The sequence below is a fragment of the Plectropomus leopardus genome, chromosome 7, assembly GCF_026936395.1.
Source record: "Plectropomus leopardus strain MGB_pleo_1.0 chromosome 7, ASM2693639v1, whole genome shotgun sequence".
NCBI classification, from domain to species: domain Eukaryota; kingdom Metazoa; phylum Chordata; class Actinopteri; order Perciformes; family Serranidae; genus Plectropomus; species Plectropomus leopardus.
Window position 1 is genome coordinate 18,757,382 of NC_142182.1, and position 24,542 is coordinate 18,781,923.

The 24,542-nt window shown below is 38.4% G+C and overlaps 1 protein-coding gene and 1 long non-coding RNA gene across 2 annotated transcripts in view; one reads left to right on the forward strand and one right to left on the reverse strand.

Moving 5' to 3' along the window:
* LOC148189173 (uncharacterized) overlaps positions 1-21,887 on the forward strand; it is a 55,912-nt gene extending 34,025 nt beyond the window's left edge. The window contains exons 3-4 of the long non-coding RNA XR_015776998.1: positions 10,521-10,592; positions 19,439-21,887. This is a non-coding gene — a long non-coding RNA (uncharacterized LOC148189173). The remainder of the gene's footprint in view (positions 1-10,520; positions 10,593-19,438) is intronic.
* ferry3 (FERRY endosomal RAB5 effector complex subunit 3) lies at positions 5,238-23,580 on the reverse strand. The gene is made up of 14 exons (XM_042496824.2): positions 23,426-23,580; positions 22,776-22,964; positions 21,679-21,824; positions 18,715-18,896; positions 18,024-18,123; positions 17,696-17,820; positions 16,007-16,113; positions 15,638-15,835; positions 15,157-15,285; positions 14,339-14,407; positions 13,416-13,618; positions 9,865-9,922; positions 8,971-9,038; positions 5,238-7,812 (listed from the first exon to the last, which is right to left on the reverse strand). Exons 2-14 carry the CDS (start codon positions 22,954-22,956, stop codon positions 7,720-7,722), a joined length of 1,659 nt encoding a protein of 552 aa, XP_042352758.1. The 5' UTR covers positions 22,957-22,964; positions 23,426-23,580; the 3' UTR covers positions 5,238-7,719.
* Positions 23,581-24,542: the final 962 nt, after the last annotated feature.

Below are 24,542 nucleotides of genomic sequence, written 5' to 3' on the forward strand. Positions count from 1 at the left end.
CAAAGTTAAAAAAAAAAAAAAGCAGTGTCACCTTTTTCATAATTTTCTTTTTTATATTCTAACCGTGAGCAAGTCAACAATGGATTTGTTTTAACTAGATATTACTCATCAGTAATAAACTGATTAATAGGCAGTAAAGCACGATTAGGGAAAGATTATTTTAGATGATGATTAATCCAAGATTTTAAAGGGGAACTACGCCCATTCCCAAAACTCATACATGTTATTCCTATGGTCAAGGACAGTCCAAAAATATTAGTTTAATTGAACAACTCCCGAATCTATGCAGTATTACTAAAACTCAAATTTGTGAAGTCATAACGCATACAGTGTGGAGCTGCTCCATAGACAATTAATTGGGACTCTATGGTAGGAGGGCTGGAGCGATTCACTGACGTAATCCATGTCACCATTTATGGTAATATGCTGATTTGCATTTTTGTGCAACGTGATATTTGTAGTCACACCACAGGCTGCAGCTAAATAGACTCAGCCAAACTGCTATGTACAGACACCTCTGGTCAAAACATACTGGGGCGCTTTGTTAAGACGACAGCAAAGTGTCCTGTTTACTTTTTGTTCTCACCCAAGCATGACACGTATGAATTATGAACATGTGAAATGTGTTTTGGTTTGTAGTAGTCACTTAAAATGCATGCACTGCTTCTAACTTAACATCCTGCGCCATATAACGTTACTATTCTGACGTTTTATATTTTTCAGTTTACTTCAAAAGCCATGCACGAGTGAGAAAACAGCTTCAACTAACACACAAACTGTTGTTACAATCTGAGAGTCGTTGGTTATTTTCCTTGTCCCACACTGCTGCAAAAGTAACATTTGCCAGCGATTATCCTAACTGCATATTACTCCAGTGATTAAATAAATATATGTTAGAAGTTTTAAGTCAAGTACTTAAGAAAAGATTCTCCGGTTCAGGGAAGCGGCTGCTGTGATATACAGTGATTAAGTTAATGTATGTGTGACAGCAATCCTTTTGAGTTTGAGGTCCAATTTTTTTCTGATCAGGCATGTGACAAATAGGGTCTATTAATAACATTTTTATTATTAAAATCATAACATAACAGTGGAAATTATACTAATTTTAAAATATGCTATTATGCTATGTTTTTAAGAGAAGATGATTGAATAGAATTATTTAAACATTGATGAGACACATTTTTCTATTCATGTTTTGGGTAAGGTTATTGTGTTAATAACTGAGTATTGACAAAATAATCTTTTGAATTATCAAAAAAAATGGTTAGATTAATCAAGAAAAAAATAATTAATACGTGCAGCCCTAGTAAGTATATATTTTACTGCAGAACTGAGAACACCACAGTAGAATAAATCTAATCTGGGTATAAATAAAGAAAAATGTCTGACGTCAATGTCTGGAGCAGCTTCAGACTTAATACTAGGTGGCATCAAAAGTTTCCATTTCTGGTACTTGTTTCCAGTGATGACTACAACAAGGAGAGACTCATCAGACTACTCGGAAGGAAGTTTGTTTCTGACAAGAAAAATACTTGAAAATTGTGGTCAGTGATTCATTCATCATCTTCCTCAACTAGAGTTTAAATGACAAGTGTGTAAGATTTAGGGGGATATATTGGTAGAAATGGAATATAATATGATAAGTAGGCTACATTGTCTTTAATGTGTTATTACCTAATAAGAATCGTTGTGTTCTGCTTACCTTAGAATGAGCTTTAAGTGCTGTTGTGCAAGGACCATCATCTTCGAATTGGGATTTCGAGACAAGTTATGGAAATGTGAGGGTTTACAAAAATGTTTTCTTGTTTAAGCTTTGTTTATATTCTCTACCAAAAAAAAGTCATTGGCAAAGATGGTGTTCACAGCTGCATCTGCATATCTGAGCTTAACTGACTCTCACACCACTAAAATCTCTTAAATACTTGATCCTCGTATAAAAACAGCAAGAACCAACACTATCATTTAGAGTGCTCAGTGCCACTGCCAGTTGGAAGAGTTTGAGAGCAACTTTCCAAACAGGGTGTCCTGAAACGCCTCCACCCCCATATATCCATGTGTCAAAACAGCGGGGTTCTCGCCAACCCAGCGCCAAATGTTTACAGCGAATTAGACGAAAGCTTTTTGCTTGGACAGAGGAGGTTATATTGGTCGGTAAGCCTGTAAAGTTGTTGCCACCATGGCACTTGGCAGCACATCAGTGTGCGCAGGGAGCCTGGTGGTGGTTGAGCTGCAGTCAGCGACGCAGAGTGGAAAAACTTCCAGAAAGCACCACGCTACTGGACCCCGGCTAGCCATATACAGTACCTTTCAGCCGCAGGCTCAAACCAAGCACGATCGCACTCTTTAACATTTTCAGGTCAGCCAGATTTTTAACGTCGGGTGAAATTTACGCACAAAACCAGCGATACGCGCCGATGTTTGGGTTGAAATTCAAACCCGTTGTCTGCGGTTTCGACGCGGTCAACCGTTGTAAAGGAGCCTCATACAATGAATAAGTTTTACGCACACAGCGACCATTAAGTTACAAAGTGTCTCTTTAGATTTGTGTCTCATAAATAAGGCAGATCACGCATATAATTTGTCAAATACACATATTATACCATTTAAGGATTCTCTTTAAGTGTAACTTTACCTTAAGTTAAGTGCAGCTCCGGGAAATCCGTCCAGCAACTTGCTCGCTCCCGACGAATCGCTGTTGCTCAACTTGTAGAGAGCCAGATACCCAGCTGAGACACCCGCTGTCAAGGTAGAGGCAATGACAACTACAACTTCCGGTCCAAACTTTCGAAATAAACTGACCGAGCGCACTGGCAACAGACACCTTTTAGTGAATAACAAAGTCATAACTCCATATAAAACAAAAACAAACAAAACACATACATATTTAAAGATGTTTACACAGTAAGCTAAAATGAAAACACATATTTTTGAAATTGCAATGTTATTTTCAATGTGCTTCAATACTCTAACAAGCTTTTATTTTCAAGCAGAGACACAGCAAGTTCCGGTATCATTAACCAGTGACGTGAGAGGGAAACAGTAGCATAAATAAATTATTAAACATGTCGATATTAATAAGTGCTCGTCATGCTTTAACCCTTTGAAATCTGAGCAGATTGACTTCATTATTTCGACCAGTTTGCTCAGGATTCAAATAGTCATTTAAATACTTGTGAAAGGCATCTAAAAGCAGCACAGGGAAAATTATGTGCGAGGTTTCAAATTGGGTTAAAAAAACAAAACAACTTAAGATATTATTTATTTTCAATTAACTATTCCTCTATATTTCATTGCATTGCTTTATCGATGCTTCCTCTAACACTTTTCCTGTAGATGTATATCACAACTGTCACCCCACGTTTTTTGTCACAGAAAGCAAGCACTGTCTTTAGTTTGCTCATTTAAATATTATGGTTTTAATAACCAGGCATTTTCTGACATTATATTATATTATCATTATACCCCCCCTCCATCATTGTGTTTTTTCCACTCATACAAACTGTCCTTTAATTCATGCATATTACCAGCTTGTTTAACAGCCAGTGCTGGTGTGCCATTCCTCAGACTTATAATTCCCAGGCAAGTTAAATTAGGTGAGGAAATCAATTATCACTGAATAATTCTGTGGTGTGAGGTTAAAACTAGCACTGACAAAAACTTCACTGCTTGCCAAGAAGTTACAACTATGTTTCCATGTGTGAGAAAAAAAAAATTCTCCTGAAGATGTTGTGATATACTCTACAGTAACTGTTGCGAAATACGACATTTATATATATATATATATATGTATATATGTATATATGTATATGTGCGTGGTTTCCTTAACAGCCCATACAGATAATCAGACGAATTTAATTGTCTTTAATTCCCAGGTGAGCACAAATGACTTTTCACTTTAACAGACTTAAAACAATGTTTCCTTCATGACAAGAGCGTTTATGAACTATCAAATAACGTGACACAGAAAAATCCATGCTGTCATAGTCAGATGAGGCACACTGTGGGCCAAGTTTACTACATGATTCTCTTTAAAGTTTGTAATCAAATGAATATGGCAAAGAAATATACATATCAATATATGAAAAGCATAGCAGCCAACATAAAATAGAAATGTAATGAAGAAACCATGTTTATCTAAAGCTATAAAAAAAAATCCAGGCAGCCTGTAAATGGTGTTGTTTTGATTAATGTGGCACAGCACCACCATAATGCTAAACACTTTCACTGCGCACAGACAGTCCAGCTCTTTGTTTGATCAAGAAATGTAATTTTTAAGGATGCCAAATTGAAAGCTCAATAACGCCTCTCACCTCCTTCTCGCCTGGAGAGGGATGGCAGGTTAACAAGGGGGGGCGCATTTTGGTCATTATGCTAACAAGGGGGCTGGCGTCCCCCCTCATATCCCCTCAAATCACCTACTGAGACTATCACATGCTGCAGATGACGGCTCCCTGGTCATGTTTCTGTGGTTTTGAGTGACTGGACATCTCTGATGAGGGCCTTAGGTTTCAGCACTGGCTTAACAGTTTTTAACAGATGCCTCGTTGTTCCTGTTTTCCCACATCTAAAAAAAACAAAACAAAAAAAACCCATCTATATGAATTTATATTATTCATATCCATTTTGTAAGCATTGCTTTGATTATTTTCAATCACGTGTACAGAACTCAGCGAGGGAGAGGTGGACTGTCATGTTGAATCGGCACCCTGCACTCTCTTCCCAGAGAAACCCAACACTCCGGGCCACTGAGACCAATCCAGAGAATGCCAAACACTCAGCAATACATATTCTTACAATTTTGTGGGTTCTCGGCGTGGCAGTTTGATATACACAGTTGCAGGTTTCAACACGGAGCTATTAAATCTCATAACTCTCAGGGGCCTGTGGCCTTCTTGTTTATCTTGAAAGAAGAGCAGGCAGCTCGCTCTGATTGCTGCACTCTCAACTTCTTTAATCTTTCTAATACCACTATTGCTGAACGTGGCTGTGGCAAACTTTGTGACAAGCCGAATTGATTTCAGTCTGTCTGAAATGGCTTATAGGGCCACCATTAGATGTAGGAGGAATGTAATTCCAATGAATGACATGGATTATTAACTTCAGAGAGATTATGTGCCTGTGGATAACCCATCAACACTAAATAAAACGCTGAACCAAATGCCACTAGACGTGTATCACTGTTGGCAGATGGAGAGAAAAAAAACATAATTAGCCAAAAGACTGTCAGGAGCTTATGGTGGCTTTCATGAAGAACTTTTTTTTTAATTAAAACATAAACATGTAAACATATACAGTGATACATCTGATTAGGTTCAAGTGTTTGACACATTTGACAAATATTTACGACTAAAGATACAAAACCACTTGAGATGAACTTCATCGTGCTGCTCATTTTAACTTCCTCTCTTTTATTGAGAGAAGTGTGGTAGTGCCTGTGTAGTCACTCTTTTCACATCTTTGTCTTTAAGAACAGTGCCATCTGCTGTTACAGAGGTAGAGGGTAGGGACCACACACGTGCGTGCGCACACACACACACCCACACCCACACCCACACACACACACACACACACACACACACACACACACACACACCAAGAGTGATCCTCACTACAACTCACTGCAATGCAGCATAAAAATACCTGCACGTTGCTCATCTCAGCAGCAACACCGTTCATTATTGGGACTAGAGGAGCCAAGTTTGTGTCACGTCTCTGTGGACAAATTGGCCCCCAAATGTGAAGCCAATTACAGATTGGTTTAGACCTCTAAATCTCATGTGACGGCTGAACTGTGTGATTATACATCAGGAGTAATTTGTGAACATTCAACAGATGAAATGTAATGTCGACAGGGACCTCATACTGTCCATCAAGACTAAAAAAATGATTTGAAGGGATTTTGTAAAGTAGGTTGTATGGGTCACTCTTCCATAGTTAGTATATTACCCGTATTTCCCAACAAGATTAGCCTGTGCACGCAGGTTTTTTGGAGATAGGTAATCTCACTAAAAAGTAGGCCATAGACTGCTCCTCCATTGCCAGTTGAACAGAGCTGTTTACATGACTCTGCAGCAGATGAGGATGATTTTTGTGTGTGTGGGTTGTTTTGGTGTGTCCGCTTGACCTCCTGGACGGGCTGGAGAACCGTGACAACTGTAGAGTCATTTGACCCGAATGTAAATACCAATTGTTGACTTTAACACTGCGTTAAACAGCCAGCTGTTAGCAGATTTTTTTGTGCAGTGGAAATGAGGCTCTACAGAATTTACACCCCCAGTTTAGAGACGCAGGCTGGAATCCAAAATGGAAGCTTAGCAATGTACTGCTGTGGATGGGGATCAGCAACAAAATGTATTTTAGCCAACTAAAGAAGTCCCAACCAAGAAAAATACAAAAAAACTATCAGTTTAAGTGTAAGCTACATTGAGAGTATTTTCACATTTTACCTTCATGTCAGACAGTATTTTCCAATGGGAAAATGAAGCAGTTATATTGCTCTCTTCAAAGCCAGATTCCACTGAGAAAAACAAAGATTTAACAGGGCTGAACACAAGAGCTGCTGGTCTACCACTGCCTCAAACTGTTATTTTGTTTGAGTTATTGTGTGATGTTGTTCAGCGAGCTAAAATTACTTTTTTTCTCAATGGAGGCTTTGACGAAAGCATAGATGGGAAACTTAAGCCGTTAACGACTTCTCGGTCAAGACAGGCTTAAGTAAAACAGAGACAATACCCTTAATACAGCACACACTTCAACAGACATTCATTTTTTAATGGGAAGGCTCTTTTTTAAGGTGGTTAAAATACATTTTGTTGCTGACTATTCACAGCATTACATTGCTAAGCTTCCGTGTCAGATTCAAACCTGGTGGAGACTGAGGGGCGTGCTGACCGACATCCACTGTATGAAGTAAACTGACAATGGATACGAGCCCCATACAACCCCAACTCAAAAAATCTGAAATATCCTTTTAAAGTGAAGATCCATCATGTTTTTTTTTTTTAAATCAACACACTGATATTACATCCATTTGTATGTTAATGTATGAAAACACAACAAAAATCACATTTAGCATGGTTGCTAATACAGTTAAGACGCATCTGTCTAATTGCCTGTGCCGGTTCCATCCAGCCTCATCACTTTAGTAAACAATACTGTTTTCACATTTACTTTATCTGCTCCGTTGGTGGGATTTTCACTCTGTACCAGCAAGTTAAAACAGCTTCACCAACACTACAGTCTTCGTTATGCCGTAGCTCGAGCGTGCGGGGAGTTACAGATTGCAGCTTTAAAGAAAAACTGGAATAGTTGCTGCACCGGTGGCTGATGTCATGATGTCATAAAACTCTGTCACCAGAACCACACCCCGGAGGCTTGAAATGATAATTGCAGCAGCTGCTTTGGTGAGCCACTGAATCCAGCCCTCTTTCAGTTAGATGTATTTACATCATGTGGTGCAAAATTAACAAAGCTCACCAATTGCATACAAATGTCTCTTCTCATTTAAAATCTGTTTTGCACCTCTACTGTAAGTCCTTTAATGCCACCGTATTATCCTGACCCCATTTTTAATGAATGGGACCTATGTGCTACTTCATCAAATCTCCACTCCTTTAACCTGAAAACAAACAAAAAATATTAACTTGTCTATAATTTTTGAAATAAACAATCTGTGTTGGTTTGAATGCCTTGAGGATGCAATGTGGTGCATCTCCATTGTCAGTGCTTTGAGGTGAGAGTTAGGGTGGAGGAGACACGGAAGATCTGAGGCAGCATGTTGCTCAACTGGTAGAACATCTCCTCTGAGATACTCTGTCAATACAAAAGAGACACAGACAGGATTAGTGAGTAACGAGGGACCGAGATTTGTGCAGCACCAATGTGAAAAACACCTTTTGTAGGCACATTTTCAGTCCACACACAAACAATTGAAGTGAACCAAATGAACGTTTTTTAAACCCAGGTGGAATTGTGCCCATGCCAACAAAAATACATTTGGACTGTTCATGTACAGCCAAGTGTTAACAGCCCCTGCGCTGCCCTTTAGTTTAACATCACAAGGACTTTTTTTCCCCTAACAGTAGTCAAGATGCTGAAATGACAGGAGCTCCGGCAGCTGTGACTTAAACAGGGGAAACATACCGTGTCACTCTAAGCATCGCCACCCGTCAAATAAGAATGTGAAGTATTCATCTTTACGCATTTGCGCATCATTCATCCGCATACACACACAGAGCATATATTTAGCCACGGCGTGTCTTTGAGGCATAGAAAACAATGTTGTTTCAGAGGTGCTATTTTGAATGGTGTCTGAGCATGTAACTGACAGGAAACCAATACAGTCAGAGTCCTTTGATGCCGCCGGTTTTTATCATCTTAACCTGTCAACATGAGATTGTGCTATAAGCTCTGCTGCCTTTCTGACAAACCACAAAAGCTATAGGTATACAACATAAAGCTTAGGCCAGAAATAAGATAAGAGTTATGCTTCATCCAATGTGAGATCAAAACTACTTGAAAATGTGACAGAAAACCTTGCTTCAAGCTGAACTTGGATGCTTTTCCTCTTTGACTTTTACCTTTTAAATAAGGTTAGAGCTGGATATCCAAGTGAGTTCAAGATACGGCTCAGTGTCGGAGAACTGCACGTTAATCCCACTGCTTATCACACAATTATATGGTTGAGTCTCTGAGCTTTCATTTATCACAGTTATGTACGGACCGGTCAAGAGAGAACCTAAAGCTTTATAATCTATGATTCAGGGCAAGCTTTTCAAACACTCTCTCTTTGCCTGCATTCAAAGCTATGTACTGCCAGGCCAGGTGCGCCTTTTGTGATGTTGTGTACATGTGAGGCCTTAAGCATACATTTCTGAGAGATTTGCTGGCAAGCAATTACTCAAAGGACAGCTGGGTGCTGCCTTCACTAAAAATTGGGAAACCAAAAATATAGGTACATCATGTTCTCACCTTTGGCACTAGAAACTGGACTGTGCGTGATATTCCTCCATCCCATGAGGCCATCTCCATCATGAAGCCTACAAATTAAACAGTAAAAATCATTTACTTAACAAATATCTATCTCTATGGTGTTTTGTGATTACATTATTTTGTGTGTCTAACTTTCCTCGCCCTGCATTGGCTTCCTCTAAAGCATGAGAGCTTTTGTTTTACCAATCAACGGGAACACTACGCCTCTTAGTTAAAAATATATTACATTATTGATCAGCTTTGCGTTATAGAAAATGTACCTTGTCTGCTAATATATTGTCCAATAAAAAATTGCGATAAGTGATATTGTCATTTTAAGATCTTTTCATGGCGCTGATAAAGTAATAATAAAATAGCATAATGATGCAAGTACACCCGCTCAAAGAGCAATGGACTTAATTTGATCAAAAATGACTGCAAAAGATAATATATATATAATATATACTGCATTTTTTATGTTCATTTGATTTAGGAACTGTGAAAAAAAAACACTTAAGCACTGCATCCGAGTCTTATAATGGTCAGAAAAACTCTGCTGTTTATTCTGGCACCATGTTGGCTAAAAAGTTGTTGACATTCTTATTCTAACAAAAATGCATTTTAACACAAAGGCACATCGTACAATATATGGACGTGGCCCTCTATCATTTTTGCTGACCTCAATAAGTCAATAATGTCATTATTGTGACAGGCCTAATCACAAGTCATGTTGTTTACATTTGGGTTGTCACCTATGAAAATATACAGTAGAAAGGATACACAGTAAAATGGACAATTACAATGTGCAATGTCAATTGCTGTTTTAACAGTGTTGGTAGTGACATAATAGTTTCACAAATAATGCCTTAAAATAATTTCAAACTTTCAACTTACCTTTGACACATTTGAACACCAGCTCGGCTCTCTTTAGACACCACGGTATGGTCATTTCCTGCAGAGACATGAGGAGAGAAATGAGCACAGTGAATTGTTCTGTTTGTTTGCATTTAAAAAAATGCATAGCAAAAGTAGTTTAGAGTATAACATATTTGTTAGTTTGTGGGCACAAAGATTGATTCTCCAAAACAGGCCTCCTCATATATATATTGAGAGAGAGAAATTGAAATTGAAGCTTTCTTTTCACATCTTTTTAAATATGTGTGTAAGGGTAAAAATCTTTCCTATACTGTGTATGATTATATAATAACACATGCATCTCTAGTTTGTGACTTGCCAATTTGTGTCCCTCATGTTGAGCCGTATTTCCTTTTTCTAATATGTTAAAAAATAGTGTTCAAAATTAAAAAAAAAACTGCAACACAGTTTGCGTTGGTGTCATTAGAGCTGAATCATATTAACAGTTAAAACTGTGATACATTACACATCCCTACTTAGGAGTCTGAGTCTTACGCAGTTATGCAGATTAGATACTGTATATATTACCTATTAACTAGGTCAAACGCAAAGTCTCCTCTGAGGCGACTGAATGTGTGCGCAAAATGTTTAAGTGAAGCATTTCTCATCTCCCTTCAATCTGTGTTTGTTTCCAGGCTGCTCGCTGCTCACTGTGACCTCAGCAGGCAGTCATCTCTGCAGTCAACCTTTACTCACACGTCAGATAGGTAGAGTCTCTGTCTCTCACACACACACACACGCACACACAGTCTTTCTCGTAATTAGAAATGTGCTGCACCTATTTCAAGTAATCAAACTGGATCCATGAACCAGAGGCGAGGGTGTCATCGCAGACCATGTTTAGACCTGTGTCACTGTGTCACCCACTAACTGATTTGCCCTCAAGATAAACTGCACAAGCTGGGGCAATGAGTCTTTGATGCATAAAGAGTGAGAATTTTCCATTATGGTTGAGGCTAGTAACAGTGCTGAGCTGGTGGCTGCTGTTCACAGGGGCACTAAAGGCTATTGGGTAAGATAAGGCATTTCTTACAACCGGAAAAATGAACACAGCAGTTGTCAAATTGTGTAAGTTTCCCTTGACAGAGTTTTTAATTTCCTGTCTGCAAATGTTTTAGCATGTATTATAGTGTTATTAAGCACATTTTCTGTGTTTCCTTTTCCTCTCGAATACATGGCACAGCCCCTGTTGTATTTTGATTGCAGTCTGTAGTTCATCCAGAAAAACTGTGGCAGTTGTTTTCAAAGCCAAAACACAAGAATAGGCCTGTACAAACAGGCAAACATATCCAGTAAATGGCAAACCAGACTAAAGAGAAGATCACACATGTGAAAGTTGTGATGTGGCACCAGAAACTATGAATTTAAGTTCCTCTGGTTCCTTTGGTTATGTAAACAAAGACTCTTGATTAGACATGACGAAAAACTGCACTGGGCATGTTGTGGCATGAGTGCACTCCAGACAGAGGCTTGATGAGAATTTACTTTCCATCTCATGGGATTCTCATTTTATTATATTTTAATTCTGAATAGTTGAAGAAATAAGAAGGAGCTGCTATTCAGGCTAAAAGAAAATCCCAATTCCATTAATGCCATGAAAATCTAATAAAAAAAAAAAAAAAAAAAAGATTTACCAATTTCGAGTCATAAAAGAAAAATCCACCTCATTGTGATCGGATGTTTGCCTTAATTCTCTTTGATTCGGCTTAGTTCATCATTCGGTGAAAGCTTTCCCTGTTACTCTCCCCCACTGTGAGTACAGAGTTCTGCTGCACATACACTCAGAGGTACTAAGTAAACAGAAGAGTTCATGACTCTCGTCTTTGCCCTCCTGGTTTCAAACCTGGGAAATGTTAAGTTGTGGGCAGAATTAACAGCCAATGCCTGACAAGCCAGACCACAGCTGAGGATGTGGTGCGTAAACAAGCACAGGCAGAATTAAGGGGAAGAAATTGTGACTTTGCCATCAGTTAAAGCAGCAGAAACTTGTGTGGCCAGCAGGTTTTCTTCACCTTTAACCGCAAACAATCACACACTACTGTGGCTTAACACAGAAAAACAAGATCAGAGCAGATAAAAAATGATGCTATTAGGTTACTCATGACGGTTTAGGAGCTGAATCTATCCCACTATAGTGTTGTTGAGTGACAATAAATCCATATGAGTGCTATGGGTGATGTCTGTAACCGAATATATTTATTATTATTATTATTATTATTATTATTATTATTATTATTATTATTATTATTACCTAACTATTTAAACCATTATCTATTACTTTGAGGTTAAATATTTCAACGATCTATCCATTAGCTAATTATTTCAACCATTTATCCATTGCTTTTAGTTTTAATTATTTATTTCAACAAGTACTTATTTATTTAATTAGTTATTTCAACTACATTCCTGTTATTAACCATTCATTAATATTTTTCTTTATACAACTATCTCTTACTTTACGTTTAAGTTACCCATTACTGTAAGCTAACTATTTCAACCTTTTGTTATTATTATTATGTAACAATTTAAACCATTCTCTATTGCTTATAGCTAAATATTTCAACACTTTATCTTTAACAATTTGCAAATAATTTCAACAATTTATCCATTACTATAAGCTACTTCAACCATGTTTCCATTATTATTAACTCTTTCAAACATTTTCCCATTATTATTATTATTTCCACAATTAATTTCAACAATTATTTATTACTTTTAGCTAACTATTTTAACAATTTATCCATTACTATTAGGTAATGTCTTCAACCATTAACAATTACACTTAGCTAACTATTTTGACCTTTCATACTTTTCTATTAGAATCAGTCATAATGACATAAATGAGTGAAAACATGAGGGTTATTTTTGTAACCCTAGCATTCAGGTGTTAACAGTTGGCTGAATACGTGGATATATTTTATAAATCAATATCAACTTTCAATTTTTACAAGTAAGTTGAGCTACTCCACAATTTTTCCACATCCCCTGGTAACTGCAGAAAACTCCTGGGCTACAAATACCCCTGGTTGGGAATCACTGCATTAAGTAGCCAGTATACCCCAATTTAAAGTCATGTCCTACTAACCTAAGGTGAAAGTCCATTTAACTTATTAAACTCATTCAACGGGCCAACAAATAAAGAGCTATTTGGCAGTAATGGACTTTTCTAATCTGTTCAAGTGTTTGGTATTTAAACTGTCCAAGTCCAACTCAAACACTGTCCAAGTCAAACATTTGCCTTTTTATGTGCTATTGACTAATGGGAGAAATCTAATTAACATTTTACACTGTTTTGGAGTGTTGCCTTGCTAATTTGTGTAATTTGGGAGAAGGGGAAAACAGAACTGTGGGAACTGACTCGCTGTACGAATTTTAAATTTTGGTTTAATTTTTCCCTTGAGGTAGGTTTTTATGTTATAAAAATATAGTCATTAATTGTGCGAGAGTGTGTGGACTCTGTTGGAGAAAGTGTGCATATTACAACATCATTCAGATATACAAGTGTGTATAGTGCTCTCAGCTCCTCTTACCTCTGACATGTCGTGGACCAGCAGCAGAGGGACGGTGACAGTTGTGATGTCATGTGTGCAGCAGACCTTTAGGATGTTTCTCAAGCCCATGATGGCCGGGTCCCGGGCTGTGATGTTCCCTGATCGCACATTGTCATCCACACATAGGTGGAAAACAACATGGACCTCAGAAAGGTTGGAGTGCCGCGAAATGTAAAACTCACCTTGAGGGAGACGCAGCAGAAACAGTGTGTTATATTGAGTCTAGATATATCTCCATGTGGTTTCATGCCTCTGTGCACCAGTCAGGTTGCACTTACAGTTTACATCCATGTCTGTGAAAACATGGATGTTTTACACACAGGAGATCCTTGCAAACGGTAGTTTCCAAGTGGTTCTTGAGTTATGGCCACAAACATGTTGTATGAGGTCACTGTGTCCTTGACCTTTGACCTTCGACCACAAGATTCTAATCAGTTTATTCTTGAGTCGAAGTGGACATTTGTGCCAAATTTGTGGAAACTCTGTCAAGGCCATCTTCAGATATAGCGTACACGAAATGAGACAGATGCAAGGTCACAGTGACCTTGACCTTTGAACACCAATTTCTAATCAGCTCATTGTTGAGTCCAAGTGAGTATCTGTGTCAAATGTGCAGTAATTTACTCAAGGTGTTCTTGAGATATCGCTTTCACACAATTGAGATGAATGGGACTGATGAATGGGTCACTGGGACCTTTGACCAACAAAATCTAATCAGCCCGTCCTTGACACTACTCAAACGTTTGTACCGAATTTGAAGAAATTCACTTCTCGAGATATAATTTTCACAAGAATGAGACAGAGGAGGTCACGGTTACCCTAAACTTTGACCCATAACCACCAAAATCTAATCTGTTGATCTGAATCGAAATCAGTGTACAATTTATAGAGATCTCCATTACCTGGTAAGATGTTAGATGGATTTCTTTCAACATTTTTGCTCTTATCGTCACCTCCATTCCTCGGAATCTCTGTGAGGATATACATTGAAAAAATACAACGAAAATCAGAACATACAGGACACATAATGGCAATGACAGCTGCACTTTCCTTGAAAGGCTCGTAACCTAGAAAGAATGTTTCTATATACAGCTCTACTCTACAAACCACTCAACATGCTGTGATAAGCATCTGGACACAGTTTCCCATCAATGCAGCAGCAGTAATGTAAAGTGTCTTCTACTTCCTGACTGGTTAATCCCCGTCTCATAGTGCTGGCATGTCGCTGACATTCCCCAACTCTGGGAAATGTTTTGCAGTGTAAAGTTTATGTACTGTACTGCAGCACAGACTTATATATAAATACTTACGTGACACATACTCACTTCCCTTCGATCATTCTTTTAAAGAGAGCTTGAATTGTTGCTGGTGTCAAAATAAGAGCGCTCTTTCTTGTCTTGCTAAACATCAAACTAGATAAATTAGAGATTAACGTGGTACAACCACTTCTATCTTATAGTTCTGTGTCTCTGTGGCAATGCTAAACAAGGCCATGAATAATAATGTTAGTTAAGCATTCTTTAATGCATAGTTGACTAAAAAAGAGTAATCAATTTTCTTCGGTTACGTCTGTGTCCAGGTTTTTTATTCTCTGGTGCAATGTACATCCAGGATGAGATTCATGGAAGCCTTGGTCTCACTAGTCTTGCCTTTCTCTTTCTAATCCTCTTTGAATGTTTGGTCTACATTAAAGCTGTAATGGAGCAGCCAAAAGTCTAACCAGGCTGGTCTTTATGCTTGCTGCTCCGCTGGGCTCTGGCATACAGCACCACCTGCTGCACCTCGTCCAGTTGCTCCTCCAGACAGGGAAAGTGGAAGTCTGTGCACTCCTTTGCCACAGTTGCAAAGTCTGAGGGTAAACACAGAACAGGCCAGGGATGAAATGATGCATGACGTTAAAGTTAAAATATAACCAGGGCTTAACTTTGTAATTATGTCTCCATACTGTACTCCAGCTCTAAAAATATACAAGTTTAAGGATCAGAGTGCCCTGGTCTTTAAACAAATCTTTTAAAGAGGAGTGAAAGCATAGTTTCATTCTCACAATATAGAGTTCCAAAAAAGCACTACTATTGCAGAAACATACTGACCAACCAGCAGGAGACTGCCAAACGCAAATTTTAATCTCATTACAAGACAACATCAGCAAGGTAGTCCAAGTGACAACATCTTTATGTAGATCGAAAAATCTGTCCCCTGACCTCTCTTGATGCCACTGTAGGAGTTGACCCTGTTGTCGACCAACAGCACCAGGCCACAGAGTGAGGAGGAGTAGAGCGAAAGGGCCGTCTGCAGCCGCCTTAGCTTTGCTCCACCGCTGCCGTGCCGCCGGTGCTTACAGAAGTCCAGCACGTCTGCTCGCACCAGTCGCAGGTTGTGCATTGTTTTTAGTTGTGCTCCTGATATACAAAATATATATATCACATACAGTATAAATATATCACATACAATATACATATATATATAATAAATGCAGAAGATGCTAATCAAGTCATGTCTTAACCACATTTAATAAATATTTACATACTTATTATATACAAATATTTAGAGAGCATGTCAAAGTGAAGCACCTAAGTGTATGGTGAAACTCTCCTCCAGCTGAGGCTGCTCCTCAAACATCCTGGCCCCAGAATCTGCCAGCTCTGACAGCTGGCTAGGCTGCACCTTAATCTCCTCACTGAAAATCAATCATGCAAACATATCAATTAGTAAAGATATCTATCAAAAATAGCACATCTGGTGCATCATTTATAGATTTAAGGACAGAACTGACAGAATCTGAAGAGTTTGATCCAAGGCAAAAGTGAAAAGTAGGCGACATGAGATTATATATTTTCTAAAATTCTTTTTATACTGCCCAGAAAAACACATTATTCAACAGGCATTTTTCACATTTTTTATAATGAAAGCTGCATGTTTTGTAAATACTTTTTGGATGTTAAATACCATAAAACAATAAAAACTGTAGTACACAGTTTATTCAGTTATATGGACTCAAAGTTTAATTTTAGCACTTCATGTACATAAATTACAAAACAGTATCAAAGGAAACACAATTCCAACCTGAAATCCTTTTTGGGCTACAGCTTTAAAATTGCATATTTACAAAGTATTCAAAGTGCTGATGTAGAAGTATTAAGTTCCACCCACACATCACAACATAATGATATTCATCATTAGAAAAAAAACTGATGCAGGGTCAGCACATTGTCTGAGAAGCTCTTAGCATACAGGTCCTGGTGGTTTCTGTGTTTTGATGGAATATCTAATATATGCAGAGGGAGTGCAGGACCTGAATTTAAACCACCACTCTGCCGGACCACATTACTGTTAACCACTATTCGTTTTTTCCCCAAGTCTTATCCCAAGATGCCAGTCATAACTGATGCTACAAGGCTGAGCATCAGTCAAACTAAGATGAGTTTTTGACCTCTCGTAATCACTTCAATTTCTATGTAAATGCAGTCTGTACTTCAAAGGGCCAGCAGACACGTCGGGTTTTGAATTAGAGCTGCTGCTGAAGTGCAGCTGTTGAGATCCTGTTAGTTAAGGGTCAGTTTGACCTCTAGTCAAGATTCTGTGAGACTTTTTACAGGAGCATGATTTACATAAGGGATATGTAACGTAACAGTGTGTGGGATTTAGTGGCATCTTGTGGTGAGAATTGCAACCAGCTGAAACTTAACTTGTGTTGCAAGTGTGAACTCCCATTTAGGATTTCTTCAGTGTTCATTGTTTTGGAGATTTTTAATGGAAGCCAAATGATCTGCAGAGGTCTCTTCCTCACCAAACCAACAATTTTTCTTTGATGCTGATTCCTGAAGGTCCAGACCTTTAGGTTTTCAGCAAGAGCCAAATTATCCACAGAGCTCTCTTCTTCTCAAAAACAAATGTACTTGGTGATTTAAAGCAGCAAAAACACAAACTGCTTTCCCGACACTGTTTGGCTCGTTGCAGAGGGGCTGCTTAGAGCCTGCCACAAAAATATGAAAGGCCCTAGCTAGAGCCAGTGTTTGGTTTATCTTTTCTGGGCTACTGCAGAAACGTGGTGGTGCTACAGATTGGGCTCCATGGATGGGGACCAGCTCCCCATGTATATATAACTGGCCATTTCTCACAGAAATGAAAGAGCCTGTTCAGGTGTATATGAGTGTAAAGTACGCCTGCAGGTGGCAGCTGTGCTTATTAATGCATCAGTATAAACACAAATACAAAATGTAACAGACTGTTTGTCTGAGTGTATACAAACACAGACTCACTTGATTTGGCTGCTGTTGGTAGATTTCTGCAGGTCCTGGTGCAGTTTTATAACCCACTCCTGATACTCATGTTTTTGAATACCAGTAACTTGCTTCAGCTCACTGGCCCACTTATTCTCCAACACCTGCTCAAAAAAGACAAAATCAAACAGAGAAATATGACAAACACATGTTCCTACTAAGCAGGTGAGGACAAATCCAAATGTGTACATGAAAAATGCACTAAGTGAATCCCCCAACATTTCTGTAGTGAAATGATCATTTTGCACTGGGATCAAGGTGCACTTGCTCTTAACACTGCTACAGAGCTCCACGACTTCTTTTTTACCTGCTGAGCATCAAAGTGTTGAGAGGCAACTGCGTTTACATCCTGGTCACTCAATGTATTCCCCAGCTCATGCATCACTTTGTCCATTTCAGCTGCTTGCCTGCCAGACAGAAAAATATTAATTGATTAAACTGATGGAAAAATACATTGTAATTTATACAACTCGTGAATAAGTGAGAATACATCACCAATATTCACAAAATATCATTCCAACACAAACTGATAAAACCACAGGTTGGATGGCTTCAGAAACAGAAAGGCAATACCTGATTTGTCACAGGAAGAATAATAAGGCCAATGATTTTCTGTTTAGCTTTCAAGGTAAACTGCAACTTAGTCATTCTCCAATCATGAGCAAAATATGCAGATCAGCAGTGCAATAAATACAAGAAAATATCTTAAAAGCTAAATGCAAAGTAAAGAAAAGTTCAAAAGAAACATCCACCTGCTCATCCCAGACTGATTCATATTCTGATTTGTACAGCCTATCTTTATGCAAAAAAACAAATGTTAACCATCGGTGCATGTGTGCGCATCAACACAAAAAGGACTAAGACCAAATAAACCAAAAAGCACTGCAAGAATACAGAAGCCGAATACAGCTTTAGCAATGCACTGAATTTAAAAAGAAAATATGGAGAAAAATACAGCATGTGCAGGAAATCCCGAGGCAATAATCCCCAACACCAACCTTTCCTGCAGCTTCTTAATCTCCATGTCTCTCTCACTGATGAGCTCGGAGATGCTAACAAAGTAGTTGTGCTCCAGGTTGAGAAGGGTATCTGAGGCTGGGGAGTGGATAAGCTCGTGGTAAACATCTGCAAAGTCCTCGTCCCAACTGGGCTCTTCAGGTCGAGCATGCTCCAGTGTAGTCTGATCAGTGATGGAGGAATGAAGAGAAATATTTAAAACTCTTAACTGCAACACAAAGGCAAGGAAATACAGCATGGCCACTCTATGCACTCTACAGAACCATAATGCATTCACTTTTTATCTCAGCATTATGAGAAAGGTTATCATGTAAAAATATCTGCTTGTTTCTATGAATTAAAAATGTTTTATCTCCTGAAGTCTTTTTTTCTGAATTAGTGGATTCTTGCATTATGAGAAAAGAATTTGTGCAAGAAATATCTGCTCGTTTTTTTTTTTAATTAAATAACAAGGTTATTATCTCAACTATTTTTTCTGACTCGGTGAGACTATTATCTCAGAATTGTCAGAAGCTTTTATAAAAAAATCTTGTTAATTAAAAAAATTGTTTGTTTTTTCATAAAAAAAACATTTCCAAATTCTGGGATGATTATCATGTTAATTCAGAAAAACAGGGCAAATATTTTTCCCCATGAAAACATGATACAATTGTCTTCTTCTTTTTTAAAGATTTTTTTGGTTTGTTTTTTGTCTGTATTTAATAGTACAAGTGAAGACAGAGAGGACATGACTCGCAGCAAAGGGCCCCTTGGTTGGACTTGATCCCAGGCCACTGCAGGACACAGTCTCGGTATCTGGGGTACACGCTCTACCAGGTGAGCTAATGGGCACCCCATTATAATCGTGGTAATGCATTTATGTAGCAATATATGTGGGATGACCAAATTTCCTGTGGTCACAGGAAGTCAAAATGAGATGTCAACACTTTTTTAATGTTTTGCTCCGCTCAGTAAACCAGGTCACTTACCCCATCCATAATTAGTAAAGCAACAGAACAGTATTAGAATCTGAAACTCCTCTATTTATACAGGCTCAGGAATCTTCAGGCAGCAAACACGACGGACTGGAAAGCTTCCATGTGTATTTCTGTGTGACTGCAGTAAAATGCAAACGGTAGCCGGTCCTGTGCACTGGGTCAGAGGGGCTTCACAACAGAAGCTGAGGCAGCCTTTGTCTTTTTTTTATGAATATCTGAGCTAGTCACAGCCCAGTTTAGACTCCTGAATTTTGAAGGGTAAATCCCAAAGATCTTATTGCTCTTCTTTAAACACCAGATAACAGATGGTCACTATCAAAGACATGTGTAGGAGAAAAGACCATACTTTATTTAATTAGAAACCAGAAAGTCTACATTTGCGTCTCACTAGACTGTTTTATATTGATCCATAACATGAAAGTGATGACCTTTCTCTCAAATATGTACAACCGCCACAACATATTGGATCTCTGGAGAAAAAGGCATCAAAGGGTAACCAAGTGCAATGGAGAGACATTAAACGCAGCACGCAGGCTTTTTTTTCCACGGGAACTCATGAATAATCAATTTGCAGATGCACTGCACTACTTCTGTTTAAATTACTTTAATAATCCGTGACTGGCCCAAAGTTAGCGGGAGCATTCGAGGACACTTCTGACACACTGCTTATATCTGAACATATTCCTGCTTAGACAGTTACATTGTACACATTTTATTAAATAGTATTGTTTAATATTTTATATTTCTTGTCCTTCCACAAAAACAAGAAAGCAAGTTCCTTGTATGTGAAATCCTACTTGGCAATGAAGCAGATCCTGAGTCTGCTGTGTACCAACCGAAACATGGAGTAGTGGATATACGATCAGGATATGTTGAGCAGCCAGTGTCTGAAATTAACTTAACTAACATCTGCCAAGAATAAAACATGCTGCCCACATTATGAATACGCATTAATCACAGAAATGCCTTCCTAAAGCTCTTTTACAATTTATGTACAGAATCAAATATAATCATGATCCAAAACAGCATTTCTGAGCCGTCCCAGAAACACAAACTAACGTAAGAACAGAGAAGTTTAGATGCCATGTAGAGTTGTTTAATTTTCTTAGTAATAGTGATAAATATTTATGAGAGTTGGGTTTTCTGTAATAGATATTCTAAACTGGATATTTAAATATAACATGTTGAGGTTATTAATTTGTAACAGGGTCTCCAAACAAACAGGTTAACTCTATGAGGACGATCTATCTCACTCAGTCAATGAAAGACTAATTATGTTTATGGCGTTATTATTCAGTCTAATGATATCTTACCAATACAAATGTATGTTTTTTTTTGTCAACAGCCCTTCGACAACCACAACACTATGTCACTTTTTTGTCAGAAATTATGTAGATAAATCCAAATAAATCCTTAACACTATACTGAATCTGCCAATAGCCTCCCATGATCATACTGTACAACAGTACTTAACTTTAGCTTTACTTGGGGGGCACTTTTGCAACACGACAGGAGGTCAAGGGCCATTTGCTGCAGCCCCATACATGTTTCTAGGATTTTAAGATGTTTCTAGAATTTTAGAACATTTTTAGGGATATTAAGAAAATTAGGCAGTGAGCTAGGACCTCTGTCTGGGAGTGGTGGGGATCCTCCGCTGGCACTTTTTTTTTGATAAATAAGGTCTATATTGATGCTGTTTTATGCACTCTCGCACTTAATGTATACTAAAAGTAAAAAAAAAAACAACAAAACAATTCCAGTGTGAATCTCTTCATTTTTATTATAATTTAGGAAATGGTTTGGGGCCGCCCGACACCCTATCAGGGGCCAGATTTGACCCACAGGCCTTAAGATGAGTATTACTGCTGTAGATACTGTTAGGAGAACTTGTGTTATGAGCAGCTTCTGTTGAGTAAAAACGCTGATGTTAGTTTTTAGGCACAGCAACATACTGAAAGGTGTTATTACCTCCACATAAGACCTGGTCCATGCATTTGTGAGCTGGTTTACATCAACATCTCCTGTTGTGAGTCTCTGCAGGGCCAGCTCTGCCTCTCTGTCAAAATCAAGGATAGTCTCACTCTCGATGAAGTTGGTGAGGGATGTTTTTAGCTCTGCGGGGAAAGATGTGCACGCGCGCACACACACACACACACACACACACACACACACACACAGCAAAAAACATCATTTGTAAATGTTTTCAATTCTGAGAAGGCCAAGTAGTGCACTGCAAAATCATTAGTCAAGATCCACTTCATCCGTTTAAGTTTTAAACTAACAGCATGCAGGCTGACAATACCATCTCTTTTCAAAGAAGACATGTGAAGAGATGTTATTTGAATATACTGATCTCAAATAAACAGAATCTGATGTTTCTTGTCCAACTGTGTAAAATTTGTTGGGGGTAGTTACAGGGCCCTGCACCAGTCCAAAAATAATGCAAATCATGATATTAACCCTTATGAATGTTTCTTTTCGTTCAGGAATTTAGATCCATAATAACAGACCTACTTACAGACACATGACATTGATACTACCACTTGAAAAATACAGTATTATTTTTTTAAATAAGAAAATTACCTTTTTAGCAGGCATAAATTATTAATTTATCTTCAGTTTTTTTCATTTCTAGTCCATCTTGTAGGCGTATATTGTGACAAATATCGTCACTTGCATATAGGAATACAGATTATTTTTAATCATTTGTTGAGGTGCTATTGCCATCAACAGTGCCTGACTGGAGAGCCTCCTGACAAATCCCATAAGTCCCCTGATAAGTTTCTCCGTTCAAATGATTTAGTGTAGGCTATAAAGCAGTGATAATACACTTACAGCCCGTGGGCCAAATCTGGCCCCTGATAAGGTTCTGGGAGGCCCCCAAACCACTTTCAAATTCACAATAGAAATAAAGTGATGTCACACTGGGAATTGTTTTTGCACTTTTATTACTGGCCCCCTGTCATTTTGCAAAAGTGAGCCCCCAAGCAAAGCAGGTTGAGTATCCCTACTATAACGTATATGCCTAATATGAGCGTTGGAGTTACCAAGAGCAGAAATCTCACCGTTTTCTATGTAGCACGGTATTTTATGTAGCAGCATCAGGCGTCCGTGGAGGTCACTGATGTTCTCTTGAACAGGAAAATGCAGAGGCACTTTGAGGACACAATTGTTTTTCCCTGCCTTGAACTCAAACACAAACTCCTTCTCAGCAGTGCTGCTCACTTTGCCTTTGTTCTTCTTCATTGCTGCGGCTGAAAAATTAAATTTAAAAAAAAAAACAACAGTTAAATTTACATCGGAGAGTCTAATGAGCTATTACTGAACCGAAAAACTGCAAAAAGGGAAGTTAACACCAGCACGCACATGCTTTCCATCATTCACATTGTCATATCTACAAATATTGTGTGAAATAACTGATTTGGTGAACAGCACAAGCAACACGGCGAGACCAAGACTTCCTCGTGATTACCTTGTTAAACTGTAACTATCAATGGACAATAAATCTGCAACTGCCAAAATCAAAGTGTTGAATGGCTTATTACTGTTACTGTTATTGTAAATGTAGCTCCATGCTAGCTAGCAGTGTCGCTAACGTTTAGGTACAAAGCTGAACGTAATAAAGGAAAAGCACTCCGACATTGACATGTCCAATTGAGCAGCGCAGTTTATTTTGTTTTGGTGGATATATAAATCTAATAAGAACCAGATTTACCTGAGAATGAATGAATATGATGTTTCCTGTAGCAGGGACGCGGCTCCTGTTTGGTTCAGTCAGCTGACTGCCTCACAGTGCAGCGGTGTGACAGCAGAAGCACTTTCGACACAAGGGCTCAGCTGTTTGCGTAAATTTATGATTTCTAATTTGGCATCAGAACTGCTATGGTACTCGTCCAATGGCCTAAAATTCTGGCAAGTCGTGTATATTAATTATATGGGTTGTTTTCTTTTACGTATAAAGCTCATTTACAGAGCCACGAATCTAACGGCCTCAAAGCTTAATTTGTGAGCGCGTTTTGTTTATGGTTTTGCCTGAGGCACTACCGCACCCTACTGGCCACAGATCATGCCAAACAGTGTCCTCTTGTTCAAAGAGGAATCGACCAGGAGAAGTTACTCATAAACAATGCATTTTTGTAATGTCCTACTTAGAGTTTGCTCAGTTGTCATGGAAATAACAAATAAAATGGTATGGTATATATGTAAAGTAGGCCATATATAGTATATGGTTTCGAGTGTAAAAGTAGAACAAAACCATGGTTTATGAATCTAGTCAGAGTTGTGCATAGACTTCAAGTTCAGTCTTTAATTGTAATAGCACAGTTATTACAGTGGAGCAGCCGTTGGCAATGAAATTCGTGTCCTAAGGCTCCCTCAAACAATACTGCTACAAAATGTATAAAAAGAAAAGTACAAGTAATAGTGCAGAAACATAAACATAAACATAAGAAACATAAAATAGTGCAGAAGTTAAAATACAGCAATAGCACGTTGTAGGGGTGAAGCTAGACTCTCTGATGGCAGCGTCAGAAAAGAGGATACTGTCTACGATACATATCATCTTGGACAATGTCTCCCACTCACTCCATGATGTGCTGGAGCACATTCAGTTACAAATGATTCCCTCAGGATGCATCACAGAGCGCCACAGGAAGTCATTCCTGCCTGTGGCCATCAAACTGTATACCTCCTTCCTCAGAGGGTTTACACTCTGAGTCAACAGACAGACACTTGGACGTAATTCCAGCATCTTCAATTAGGCTATAATTCAATTGCCTAATTTATCAAATTTCAAATGTGCAATAGTTTTCTAAGGTGCAAAAAATGTTTAT

Bases quoted from the DNA above. Each gene is read 5' to 3' on its own strand.
- ferry3 (XM_042496824.2), bottom strand. From the start codon at position 22,956: ATGAAGAAGAACAAAGGCAAAGTGAGCAGCACTGCTGAGAAGGAGTTT. The intron at 18,897-21,678 runs GTAATAACACCT...ATCACTGATCAG, and splicing joins GGACCAGGTCTTATGTGGAG to ACTACACTGGAGCATGCTCG. The intron at 14,408-15,156 runs GTTAGACTTTTG...ATATCCTCACAG, and splicing joins CAAGCATAAAGACCAGCCTG to AGATTCCGAGGAATGGAGGT.